The 13,517-nt window shown below is 43.7% G+C and overlaps 2 protein-coding genes and 2 long non-coding RNA genes across 32 annotated transcripts in view; 3 read left to right on the forward strand and 1 right to left on the reverse strand.

Annotated features, from left to right (window-relative positions):
* LOC146395936 (uncharacterized) overlaps window positions 1-13,517 on the forward strand; it is a 1,175,949-nt gene that overhangs the window by 692,975 nt on the left and 469,457 nt on the right. The gene's annotated exons all lie outside the window — the stretch shown is intronic.
* The window catches only part of DAPL1 (death associated protein like 1), a 933,549-nt gene that overhangs the window by 276,899 nt on the left and 643,133 nt on the right, over window positions 1-13,517 (forward strand). The gene's annotated exons all lie outside the window — the stretch shown is intronic.
* The window catches only part of TANC1 (tetratricopeptide repeat, ankyrin repeat and coiled-coil containing 1), a 246,037-nt gene that overhangs the window by 153,024 nt on the left and 79,496 nt on the right, over window positions 1-13,517 (forward strand). For 22 of the 29 annotated variants that reach the window (XM_085001112.1, XM_021074760.2, XM_085001117.1 and 19 more), the window contains 2 exons: window positions 6,486-6,616; window positions 7,631-7,817. In XM_085001112.1, the coding sequence (XP_084857238.1) occupies window positions 6,486-6,616; window positions 7,631-7,817 (318 nt within the window). Of the gene's footprint in view, window positions 1-6,485; window positions 6,640-7,530; window positions 7,818-13,517 lie in introns of all 29 variants that reach the window. The other 7 variants (XM_085001105.1, XM_085001107.1, XM_085001104.1 and 4 more) reach the window with 2 other exon arrangements.
* LOC146395941 (uncharacterized) lies at window positions 5,028-11,198 on the reverse strand. The gene is made up of 2 exons (XR_014830498.1): window positions 9,796-11,198; window positions 5,028-8,416 (listed from the first exon to the last, which is right to left on the reverse strand). It is a non-coding gene; the product is annotated as an uncharacterized LOC146395941 (long non-coding RNA).

Genomic DNA, 13,517 nt, shown 5'->3' on the forward strand with positions numbered 1-13,517 from the left:
GATGGCCATTTTTATTGTAAGCAGCGAACCAGTGTATTGAAGTTTACATTAACCTGGAAACATCTTTATGGAAAGACATTGTACTTTATTTGGTATTTTTAAATATTTTGGGAAGAATAGCATTTTCTACTCTGACAGAAAGAGTGACTTAACGAGGCCTGCAAACAAAATACAGTCCCCTTTTTCCTGTCAAATGATTCTAATAAGCTGTGTGTCATAGAGAGTAAGTTCTTCACAAATAGGCTTCATATTGCTAAACCAACATATTGTTTAAAGGGTAAATGTTATTTACCCAAAAACCAATTCCTATGCCTTAAGGGAAAATAATAAAACAGATAAATTAGGGAGGATTATTAAATTGTAATAGGGTCCACAGCTGTGTGTCTTTGAATTGGGGGCAACTATAATACATTTAGGTTTGCTTTAATTTATCGATCGCTACTTGAGGAAGCTTTGATGGGGAGGGGTGAGAAAGTTTTAGTCTTATGAATCATTGCTCAGTGAATATCAATCTCAAAATATGATGAAACTTTTTCCTAGCAGTCTGATTAGCAAGTAAACCCAACATATATGAAATAACAAGATAATTAAATGCAAAACTATGTTATTGGGAGGAGTCTTTTTAGATATATGTTTAAATATTGATGCCTTATTTTTTTTCGCCAATGGCTGCACCCATGGTATATGAAAGTTTCCAGGCCAGGGATTGAATCCAAGCTATAGCTGCGACCTACACTGCAGCTGTGGCAATGTCTGGTCTGTAACCAACTGCTCTGGGCTGGGGATTCAACCTGCACCTCTGCAGTGACCTGAGCCACTGCAGTCAGATTCTTCACCCACTGTGTCACAGCAGGAACTCCTGGTGCCTTATGTTTTTGATTACTATTTTAGACATTCAAAAACATGTAGAGACTGAAAAATGCATAAAGGATATGGTACTCCTACTCAGTTTAATAAGTAAAATGTTACTATGCTTCCTCCTGATTACCTTTCTCTTCTTTCCCCAAGAGGTAACCTCGCTCCTGCTAATTTAATTTTCAGCTTCTTAGAATGGTGATACACCATTTGACCAATAGCTGAGTAAGATTTTAGTTAGATAGGAGTGCCGAAGGGGGACATACCTGTTATGTTGCCCTGGAAGAGAGGCTGGAAGTCGAGTATCCATTCATTCTGCATTCCCTTGAATAAATATTAAATTCTCCTGCTGTGAAAAGCACTATGTTGGATACTATTTGAGATAGGTTGTCATGCATAGGTCCTTTTTTTCTCGGAGCCTTAGAGTCTTGCCAGGGATTAAAGACCTGTATATACAGAGTAACTATAATACAAAGGGAAGTAGTATTGACTAATCCAAGCTGTGTGAGGAATCAAGTGTACATGCAGAGGCTGTGCCGGGAAAGACTTGCTTGGGGCTCTGCCTCAAGGTTCACCTGTCAACAAAGGATAGGATGGAGTGGGGCAGGAAGGGGACTAAAATCAGGGAGAATGGTTAGAAAATGATTTCCGTAGCTAAGTGAGAGGATAAGATCTTGCATTAGAACAGGATCAGGAAAGAAGTGATGAAAAGGAAGATTCTTGAGGAATTGCAAGGACCTGGAAGCAATAAGAGAAAGATGAGGACTTCAGGGTTTTGAGACTACATGAAACGGACCAGACTAGAAGAGAAGGAACCATCCATTTTGGTTCAGGTTCAGTTTGAGGCATGTTGAGTTTGAAGTTTGGGAACATCTAAGAAAAAGTGTCCAATGAACAGTTCAAACAGATCAAACTGGGGCATAAAAGAGCTTAGGAGAGAAACAGGGCAGCCTTTTGCTTAGAGAGCACATGATAAGACTAGGGAAAGGCCATTGAAAGAAGAGACCTGGGAAACTCTGGTATTTTATTCTTGAGCTGGGAATAAGATGCAAGAAGCACCAGCAAAAGGGTAGAAGAACCTGCAAGACCACTCAGTATCCATGGGCTTCCCTTCTGAGTGATGTGACAGTTGCCACTTTCTTCTTTGGAGGACAGAGTATTTGCAAAGGTCAAAAATATACAAGACAATCAATAGAGGAGATAGGCCATTTCAAAAAGAAAAAGTTACTGCCTGTGCCTAACAAGGTCATTTCAGACTCGTGAAGGTGAATGAATCTAAATTATAGGTATGCAATAAAGAAATGGAATTGGAGGGGATAAACCACCTCTTTTACCTCCAAGGCGTTCAGCAAGTAAGGGAAGATGAGAGATCAGTTAGTAGGGTAAGGAGTGTGTATGACTATGTTCATATTTATTATTTCTAAAGAAAAGGGAGACTTTAGTAAAATTGAAGACTTAAAGTTTCTAAAAGTGTGGGTCACAGACTTCAAGAGTTCCCCAAGTCCCTTGTGAGGGGCCTGTGAGGTCTAAACTCTTTTCATAATAGAACTAAGATACTTCCGTTTCTTTTGCATCATCATTTGTAGTGATGGTGCAAAAGCAGTTGTTGGTAAGACTTCTGATGCCCTCGTACACATCAAAGTAGGGGCACCTGCTATTCTAGGGCTACATGTGGTTGGTCTTTTTTACCATCACACACTTGCATCAGAAATAATAAAGCACTGAACAGTGTCCTTGATGAAACTCTATAAATAAGGAATTTTATTAAGTCTTGACCCTTGAATACCCATGTTTTTCATATTCTGTGTGACGAAATGGGAAGTCTGCATAGAGCACTTCTGCTGCATGCCGCTGTGATGGCTATCTCCAGAAGCACATGTGTGATTCTTTGAATTGCTGACTGAACTAGCCATTTGTTAAAAAGTGGAACATCATTTTTACTTGAAAGAACAACTGACAAGTCATGGTTTGTCAGAATTAGATATCTGACATATTTTCTCCAAAAAGAACAAAATAAGCATGTCATTTCAATTATAAAACAAAAAAAGGGGGTTCTCATTGTGGCTGAGCAGTAATGAACCCAAATCTTATGCATGATGATGCGGGTTCAATCACTGGCCCTGCTCAGTGGGTTCAGAGTCCGGCATCTCTGTGGCTGTGGCCTTCAGCTATGGCTCAAAAAAAAAAAAAGATGAAGTCTTTCTCTACAGCCCTCATCCCACTGGTATTGGGGAAGGAAGAGCCATTATTGATGAGTGACTTAATATTAAGTGCACAAATGAAAGTAGGCTCTATTTAGAGTGTCCCATTGAATTTTGGTTCGGGAGTCTTTAGCTCAAAGAAAATCCTGTCTGTTCACATCTCAGTGTTTGGTAACTGACCATGGAAGGGAAGATGCATTTCCACTTCACAGTCGAGTGTAACAGGGTGAGTTCCTTGGCAGCTCATCTCCCCAGAATGGCAATGTCACGTGTCACCCAGCGGTCGTTCTGCCAGAATGAAAAGTTCAGTGAGAGAAGGCTCTGTGTGTTAGGGAAGGAAAGATGTGGACAGCTTGACATGGATTAAGGAGTTCAGACTGAAGGGGACTTCTGAAGGGAAGGTCACTAGGATGACATTTCGGTAGAAAGAATAACATGAAAAGACGGCTGGGAAGCTTTTGGAAGCAAGAAAATGTGGCTTAACGGGTGCAAAAATGGGAATAAAGAACATCTGTTCATCTATCCTGAACCTGGGTGGTGTTTTGGAACTTTGGCAGCAACAAAGTCCAGGTTGAATGGTTAAGAGAACAAGTTAATAGTGAATGGGGGTGTCTCTTGTCTATTGAGACATGAAAGCTGGAATCGCCACTGCCCCCCAACTTGTCTGACAAGAGGAGGTTTGGGTGACCAGTTGTCTTTGGATGTGTGTTTGCATGTGTCTGTGTGTGTGCGTCTGTGTGTTAAAATGAAAATCTTGACAATCTGGGGTGTCTGTCTGCAGACATGGTGTGGAAGCTGTGGTAATTCTGTTGTCTCCACCCCTCGCAGGACAGAATGAGCCTTCGGCTGTGGCCTTGTTTGTCATTAGGGTCAATTTTGTGGCAGCCCAGCTTGTGAAGTTGCCAACTGGGAGCAGTTTCTGGCACTTTCCCTGGAGCATTTCAGGTTGAACCAGAAGCTATACGTTCTGGGGCAAGTCACAATTGGGTAGCAGCATAGAGACTGTTTCGAAAAGAAAGCGGGGGGGCGGGGGGAGTTTGTAGAGTAGGAAACTGCTGAGATCTGCCCCTCACCCACTTCTTCCCCTTTCCAGCTGCATCCTGTTCCCTCCCTCCGGTCCAGCTGCCACCTAAGATAAAGTTGCTGCCCTGCCTGAGCCTTGGGGCCGGGGAGGGTGGGACTGATCAGTCCTGAAGTGGTTCAGCCCTTGGGTGTGCCCGGGGTGTGCCAGTTTGGTTTGGCTCCTGTCTTCCTTTCCCCAATGCCCCTATAGCTTAAGAGTCAAAATATGGTTGGAGATCTCTGGTGGGAAGGTACCCTCTGAGGAGTGGCTTTGAGGGTGTGGCTGACTCTCCCTGGGGTGGCTCTCCCCCACCCCTACCACCCCAATCATTTCCTTGGGGTTGGAGCCACTGCTCCTTCATGCTATGAGTTTAACTCGAATGGTCCAGAAATATCAGGGCTCTCTTAACCCAGAACAATCAAGCCTTGGTTATTTTATTCTAGAGCAACTAGAAAACATGCAAGCCCAAGCCGGGAAACAGCTCTTCTCACTCTAAACATTGGGAGCTTTTGAGAGCAAGCAAGGGAGTGGGAGGCTTTTCCTTCCTTGAGGATACAGCCTGCCTGGTTTCCCTTGTAGCTGTCATCCTGGGAGTGTGACTTAGCAAAACTGGGAATGTGGGTGAGGATAATGCAGATGGTCTTCTCAGCTCTGCTTATTTTGATTTTTTTAAACTCTTGTATGCTTCTGTTTTTTCAATTTAGTTTTTATTTTATATTGGAGTATAGTTGATTTACAGTGTTGTGTTAGCTTCAAGTATACAGCAAAGTGATTCAATTTTTTAATTTTTTTATTAATGAATTTTATTACATTTATAGGTGTACAACAATCATCACAATTTTATATATGTATACATATATATATATATACAAACACACACACACATATATCCATTCTTTTTCACATTCTTTTCCCGTATAGGTTATTAGAGAATATTTAATAAGAGGTCCCTGTGCTGTACAATAGGATAGGTCCTTAATGATTACCTATTTTATGCATAATAGTGTGTATATGTTAATCCTAAACTCCTAATTTATTCCTGCCCCTCTTTCCCCTCTGGTAAGCATAAGTTTGTTTTCTAAGTCTGTGATGCTTATTTTGATTTTTGTGGTTCCTTACACAAGGCAAAGTTAGCATTGAACTTAGGTGATGGTCTTGTAGCCCAAAGGTAATATCACTAACTTGTTATTTTTCCCCTTATTTTATTTTTGTAAGATCTATTATCTGCTATCTGCAGATTTGCACATCCAGGGAAAACTGGTTCATGAATGTATGAGTGTAGGTACCTAGATATTAACAAAAAACAACAAAACACTAGTTAGAACTTCAGAGCAATATACCACCTTTAGTTCATTGTGCATATTGCACAACTAGAGGTAGCATATTGTTCTTAAATTCTGACTTTTGTAGGCACGGTTTGCTTTACACATTACTTCATCCTCTGATGGATGCTGACTTGAAACTATGAGAAAGGCATTAAAATGATGTGACTAGCATTTTATTAACCATAATTAAGTTCCCTTAGGCTTTGTATACAGGGTTAACCTACAGTTAACATTTAAATCAAATCCAACAGTGAAATTCTCTTGAGTGTGAAAAGCAAGATGACCAGCCTTAGGGAGACTAGAGAAGGGAATGCCTTCTGAACATAGCCTGTGACCTTCAGGTGAACCACGCTTCCAGCATTACTGTGCAGCGTGCTGAGAACACAACTGACTTTTCTTCATCTCCCTGTGGACAGAATGGTGTACTACTGGGTCCTGTCTCTTGGGGTCCAGTTCCCTGGGACTTAAGATCTTTGTTTCAGCAGGGATCCCTGGTGATTGACCCTGGGATTGGAATCCTCGTTTTGACTTTCACTCCTGTGGGGTGTGCACAGCAAGTTTCCACCGAAATGGTCATGCCCCTGTCTTGTTTAATGAGAGCTTGGGTTTCAGTTTTCCCCCAACATCTGCCAGCACGAGAACTTGGGTTTTACTTTATTTCAGCCTCCTCTGTGGGCATTGAACACTGTGCTCTTCAAAAGTAAGATGAAGCATAGGTCTTGTTCTACCTTTGGTGTTTGAAGTATCTGTTTTTCACAACATAGAAAGAGAAACTGCTGACAGATAATGACACTGTGTTCTTCTGATTCAGGTCACCTGTTTCATGCTTTGCACTTGGAGTTTCTTTTTTACTGTTTTCTTAACCTGTCACAGCCTCTTAATTAGAATGTATTGCTGGAGGACAGGCAGCATTGTCTAACTTTGCACGTTTCATAAAAATACATTCAAGCACCAGACAAGCAGCTGTAATGCCAGCTCCTCCAGATGTGATACTAAAATTCCCCAGAGGGGCATCTTCATTGTTTTCTTTCTTTGTTCCAGAAGCAAAGGCTGATAATGAACCAAGCTGTTCGCCAGCAGCTCAAGAACTGTTGACAAGGCTGGGATTTTTACTGGGAGAAGGCATCCCAAGTGCCACACATATAACCATCGAAGAAAAAAATGAAACCATGGTAAGGCCTGTGGAAGATGCTATGTGTCCTACCTGCTCAGAGGATGAATGAAGGCATCTTCCTCCCTCCAAGTGGGAAAGTCATCGTTCAGACCACATGAATCTAGGACACTGTGTGTTGAAATTTATTTCAGCAGTTTGTTTTCGGGTTTGTAGTATGGGGAAGTGGGGAGAAGCAGAGGGATGAAGAACTTAGGAAAATGTCTGCATTAACCTTCTGGTCACCACCCGGAGAAGAGCAGCTAAATGAATTAAAGTGGCTGAGAGAATTCCTCAGTAATAACACTACTTTTATCTTTATGGCACCATTCTTTTCATCTGGCTGCTTGGGTAGCCGCTTTTTTATCGCTTGAGATTTTGGAGGGTCTGTGGGGTGAGGAAAAGATTTATCCTAAGATGAGCAAAGATAAAATAAAATGAGATCAAATGGCTCGTCTACCAAAGAGCACCAGCTTTCTAGAGAGCAGCAGCCTGCCGCATCCTCAGTGAGAAGTGTCAGAATAGCAATGAGGGGCCGGAGCCACTGCCCCCAGCGGGGGTCTCTGCAAGGGTGTCATGCGTTGCTGATTGAGATTGCAGAGGCCACCAGTCTCCTTCCCCTGCTCCCAGAGCCTATAAATCTTCAGGAATTGAGTCAGGTTGCAATGCCGGTGAAACAACACAAAAAACAGAGTTCCCAGATTTCCCGCGCAGAGGTCAAAGAACCCATTTGTCTTCTGCAGGCTTTAAATGAAAGGAAGTCTGCCCATTTGCTATTTCTGCTTTACAAATGAGCATTCCCACTCAATTATGTCTAAGACTGTGATTTTCAGAAAAGAAAGGATCACAAGGGAGGGGAACAGAACAAGGAGATTTCTCTTTTAAGATTTGGAAGACAGTGTATACACTAAGCTCCCTAGTTTGAAAAGGAAAAAGGACTGTTTTCCATTTTGCTGTTTGTAGTTTCACGGCTTTAGCGTCGGAAACCAGGGATGTAGCATGAAGCCGTGCTAACTGTCCTTCGTTCGTCTTGCAGTGCACAGCCCTGAGCCAAGGCATTAGCCCTTGCTCCACACTAACAAGCAGCACCGCATCTCCCAGCACCGAGAGCCCCTGCTCCACCTTGAATAGCTGTGTCAGCAAGACGGCAGCCAACAAAAGTCCCTGTGAGACCATCAGCAGCCCTAGTTCCACCCTGGAAAGCAAGGACAGTGGAATTATAGGTAAGAAGCTTACTGCTCGGTCTTGCAATGCCTCCGTGCATTTCAGCCAGAGCATCATCCATCAGGCACTTCTTAGGAGGATCTCAGCAGGGTCTGCAAAGTTTGGCCTTGACAGGTCCGCCCTGTTCTTTGCAGACAGCACTAGCTCCACCAGCAGGTGAGAGGATAAAGCGGTGGCTTTCACATTCTTTGGTGTTTATTTTATAACCCTGGGCTCACTTGGTAAAAAGTTTCCCAGTTCAGGTCTGGCCTGTGAAGTTACAAAGATTTTCCTCCTCACTGAGTGATTCCCTTTGATGGGGAGCTGGTCTGGGTAGGACACACGGCAAGACAGTGAAATCCCTGGGTATTGAAGAAGTCATCCCAGCCCAATCTTAAGGTCACTGATCTGCTCACTCATTTCCAGGTGTTTGTTCTTTAGTTTCTTATAATGGCATCTGACCACGTTTGGAGGCCAGGGTTTTCTAAGGAAACCCATCTGCCCCTGCATACCTGTGTCCGTACTCACACATTAGGTGCAGTTGTGCTGAGCTGAGGGTCTGGAGACACAGAATGTAGTCCTGGCTCTTAGGCTGCTTGGCTACATGACTTCTGCAACCCTGGAAAGCAAGGGCAGTGGAATTATAGTTAAGAAGCTCACTGCTCGGTCATGCAGAAAAAAAGGAACTCTGCAGTTGAGTTCTTTGCATACTTCTTTCCTTCTCAAAGGAAGTCAAAATTAAGGCTTCTGATTAGTTCAGGAGTTTCTAGTCCTAGGTGCACATTAGAATCAACCAGGGAATTTAAGAACCCTTATTTTTACATCCCATCCCAGACAGAGTTGCATCTGCATTTCTGTAGGTGGGCCTGGGTGCCTGTGTGCCCTGGTCTCCAGCCCCTGTTGGGTGACCTGTTCAGGTCCCTTCTGCACTGAGGCCATGCTGCTGTCCAACACCGGTGCCCTGCCTAGCAGCTCAACCTCTTTCCTCTTGCTGAGGGATCCCCATGTCTTTGGGGGATATATTACATTTCATTGTGAACGGAACCCCACTTCCTTCCACATTTGCATGTAATCAAATGCAGTGACATTTGAGCTCTTTATTTTCTTCAGTCACCTGCCATTTTTTTTCAAGTGTAATTTGAAAAATAAGCTGCATGCTCATCCCGTTTATAATAGGAGGTTGCCCCAGAAGGACCTGTGTGATGCCTGGGACTGGGTGGCAGTGGTACCCCCCTCACAGTTTTATGAGGAGCCCATCAGCATGAGGAAGGTGGCCTCTTCCTTCAGTTTGTACTTGGGTCAGGGCCTGCCATGGATTTTTGTCTTAATTGTCTCATTGAGATATAGTTCGCCTACCATAACGTTCACCCATTTAAACCACTAGTGGTTTGTGGTCTGTCAGAGCTGTACAGCCATCACCGCAGTCTGATTTCAGAACATTTTTACCACCCCCCAAAAGAAAGCCTGTACTCTTAGAAGTCACACCTCATCCTCCCCTCCCACCCCTCAGCCCTACTCAATTGGTAGTCTGCTTTTGATCTCTAGAGATGAGCTCATTCTGGACATTTCGTGTGAATGGATGCTTGTTTTTGTAGCAGGTTTGAATTCTTTTCACTCAGCCTCCAGCCCTTCCAATGAGCTTATTTTGCTAATTCCCTATTCTTACGTCATTCTGCTTCCCCACCTGCTGTTTTGTCTAACAGATTCTCCCCAGTGTTACCACTGTTCTCATGCCCCATCTCTCTCTAAGCTGAACACGATTGATGGGTCTCTGGTGTTAATTCTGTGATAGCCTGGTGACTTTTCTTTTTTTTTAAATTTTTGTCTTTTTAGGTTCACACCTGAGGCATATGGGAATTCCTAGGCTAGGGGTCAAATCAGAGCTGCAACTGCTGGCCACAGCCATAGCCACGGCCACACCAACGTGGGATCCTTAACCCACTGAGCATGACCAGGGATCAAACCAGCATCCTCATGGATACTAGTCTGGTTCCTTACCTCTGAGCCACCACGGGAACTCCAGGTGACTTTCCTTATGGCGTTCTTGGCCTTCTGCAGTGTCCTCTCCTCCGTACAGTTTGTCTTCCTTCAAGAAGTTGGCCAGTGCTGCATATTTTTATTTTGACAACTTTTTCTTTTCATTCTGTGTTCTGGCATTGGCATCACCTCTGATTATAACCCAGCCCATTTCCTGTTTTGACGGAAACCTTTTCAGTGACGGAAAACTGCCCTCATTCCTTCATTTATTCATTCTCCCTGTCTTTTTCTCTCTCTCATGGAGAGAGAGTACTACAATTTTAAAAGTGTTCCAAAGAGGGAGAGGGAAAGTTTCTGGTTGGTTTTCTATGTTGTCAGTGAACAATTGCACTCCAGGAATATTGAGGCTCTTAATTAGTATTTGATTGAATATAGTCCCAGCCGAGCCCAGACTGTTAGTCCCCCATTATGTGCTCTCCATAGCATCTCAATATTTTCAACTTACTTATTCTTGTTTTATTATTTACTTTTGTCTCAGTATGGCTAGGGGCTTGCATCTATAAGATTCCAGCTTTATCCTGGACTCCTGGCGTTGTGCCAGGAATGAGAAATTAAGAAAAGAGAATTGTTGTTTCAGTCAAGTAGCCTTGAAGGGAGGGGATGGTTTAGTTGGTTTCTAAAGAAGCTGCACGGGATTCCCATTCCAAATCAGCATTTCACATCTCTTAATGTCATTTGTATTTTAAGTTGTATTTTGTCCTTGGAGTTAAATGACACATTTCACGTCATTGAGGCTGCCCTTCATTCCTTGGCTCAAGTCCTTGTGTTGTGTTCTCTCCACTCAGCTGAACATGAAAAATGGCTCAGTGTGGCTCAGTGGTTTTGGCTTAGTGGTAACGAGCTCCACTAATATCCATAAGGACGAAAGTTCGATCCCTGGCCTCGCTCAGTGGGTTAAGGATCTGGTTGCTGCTGTGAGCTGTGGTGTAGATCACAGACGCGACTCTTTCAAAGTTGAGATGACGGGGGAAGGAAGTGGGACATGGTTCCTAAGTCCCTCTTTCAGGGAAGGCACCCCCGGCCCCCATCTTCACGAGATGGTGCTTTGGGCCTGGTTAGCTGATCTCCTGCAGGAAGTGAAGACGGTAGGCAGCTGAGAGGGAAGTACTGTGCTGGTGGCAGTGTTCCTCCATTCCCTGTCCTCCAGTAGCTGCAGAGTTAGAACCTGCTGCCAAGGGCCACATTGCAGGTGTGGTCGGGAGGAGAGGGGAAAAAAGCATTTCCTCTCCAGGCCGACTTAGGCAAAGTTCTTTGAAGAGGTGGGCGTGGTGGGGCCAGAGGAGGGAAGAGCTCTCTCCTGAATCATTCCTGGGTGCACAGCTTCCACAGCCTCTTTGGGGAACAGCGACCTGCGACTCAGGTGTGGTTCTGTGATTGTGGGGGTGGGGCGTGTGCTTCTTCTATGTAAAGAACATATCTGTTTTCATAAGGTGTAGCCTGGGAATGGCAACCTTTGGGCATCTTAACTGTTTTGTACAGTAAAATATTCAAGAACACTGTGATCCCAGTGGGCAGAGATGAAGGTGAGATATTTTGGCTTCCTGCTCGGGAAGGCCCGGCAGCCACTCGTAAAACAGGCTGGTTAAGGTTCACGTTCCAAATTACACAGGGCCTGGAGGAGGGAGGAAGAGGCTTTCCATTTAATTTTCCATTTTAAGTTGTTTAAGATTTGTTGACGCATGGAGTTCGGGTTGGAATGGCAAAGGTTTGGGGGTGGGCAGCTGCCAGGGCCTTACAGGCTTCGGGGAAGCTGTAGGATCCCATCCAGGGCTCGGACCAGAGTTCCACATGCAGTATTAGCACGGTCTATTTAAGAGAATTTTCAAACGGTGCTAAGCCGTCCTTAACAATTCCTGGGCCTCCCCCTTACTATTTAAGCTGACTTCCGTCATGCTGATTCTATTCAGTCTAAATATTTTTGCCCAACAGATGCCGCGAAGGGAAGCCTGTGTTCCCACATGCCCAGGCAGCTTTCTCAGACTGCCACAGGATGCCTTGCCTGGGTTCTGTTTCTACTGGTTTTGATATATTGGAGGTGCAGAGACTTTCTTTTTGGAGCTGCTTAGTAGAAGAAAGAGCGGGCTAATGACCATTAGAGGAATTTATTGGGTCCCTTCCAGTCTCCACCTATGGAGCCCAGGGTTTAGCAGAACCCTCCCCGCCCCCTGCTCTACCTTCACCTTCACTTTATCCTGTTTCGGGAGGTCCAAGTTCTTCCAACAATACATGTCTTTAGAAGTTTAATAATTCTGTCATGTAGAAATGGATGGAATTAACAATTCCCTGCAAATATCTTCTTTTTTTTTAAGTTAAATTCCTTACTCTTTACATATTAAAAATCATTGGCATTACCTAGAAGTTACTGTCTCATTTTTCAAATTTGCAATGTGAAAACCTTCCAAATGTGACGCCAGCTGTCCTCAGTCACCCTAAAGCAGATTTTCAGTTACACATTTTGAAAAGGAAGACTTTGTGAAGAAGTAGCTTTTAAAGGTAGTTCCTGCACGACTGAGAAAACATTTTTTTCTTAGTGACACTCCCTTGAATGTAACTTGCTTCTAACTGTTACACATGGAAATTGTAGACTGTATTGATTCCAACTTAGGAAAAAAAAAAAGTACAGGCATGCCTTAGGAATATAGCAGGATCCATCCCACTCCACTGCAATGAAGTGAGTCACACCAATTTTATTTTTAGTTTCCTTATGCGCATGAAAGTTTACACTATGCTGTAGTCTATTAAGTGTGTGATAGCCTTATGTCTAAAAGAAAAAGTGCATACCTTAATTAAAAAATGGTTGTTAAGAGGGAGTTTCCGTGGTGGTGCCATGGAAACGAATCTGACTACGAACTTGAGGTTGCGGGTTCGATCCCTGGCCTCACTCAGTGGGTTAAAGATCCGGCGTTGCTCTGATTTGTGGTGTAGGTCACAGACGCGTTCAGATCTGATGTTGCTGTTGCTGTGGCTGTGGCTGTGGCATAGCTCCAATTAGACCCCTAGCCTGGGAACCTCCACATGCTACAGATGTAGTCCTAAACGCAAAAAAAAAGTTGCTAAGCAAAGCTGACCATCGTTGGTGCCTTCAAAGAGTTGTAATCTTTTCACTGGTGGAGGGTTTGAAATATTTCAAGAATTACCAAAATGTGGAGTTCCTGTCGTGGCTTAGCATAAACAAATCCAACTAGGAACAGTGAAGTTGTGTGTTCCATTCCTGGCTTTGTTCGGTGGGTCAAGGATCCAGTGTTGCCGTGAGCTGTGGTGTAGGTCAAAGACACGACTTGGATCTGATGTTGCTGTGGTGTAGGCTGGCAGCTGTAGCTTCAATTAGACCCCTAGCCTGGGATCCTCCATATGCCACGGATGTAGCCCTAAAAGCAAAAAAAAAAGCCTATTCTTGCAGAATAGAATTGTGGTTGCCAAGGGGGAGGGGGAGGGAGTGGGGTGGTTCGGGGGCTTGGGGTTAATAGATACAAACTATTGCCTTTGGAATGGATTAGCAATGAGATCCTGCTGTGTAGCACTGGGAACTATGTCTAGTCACTTATGATGGAGCATGATAATGTGTGAAAATAGAATGTGTACATGTATGTGTAACTGGGTCACCATGCTATACAGTAGGAAAAAAATTGTATTGGGGAAATAACTATTAAAAATAAATAAATAAATAAATTACCAAATGTGAC

This window comes from Sus scrofa, chromosome 15, assembly GCF_054392235.1.
Source record: "Sus scrofa isolate SSC_HxYL_T2T_F1_AM1 chromosome 15, Sscrofa_HxYL_maternal_Yorkshire_Landrace_v2.0, whole genome shotgun sequence".
In the NCBI taxonomy this organism is placed as follows: domain Eukaryota; kingdom Metazoa; phylum Chordata; class Mammalia; order Artiodactyla; family Suidae; genus Sus; species Sus scrofa.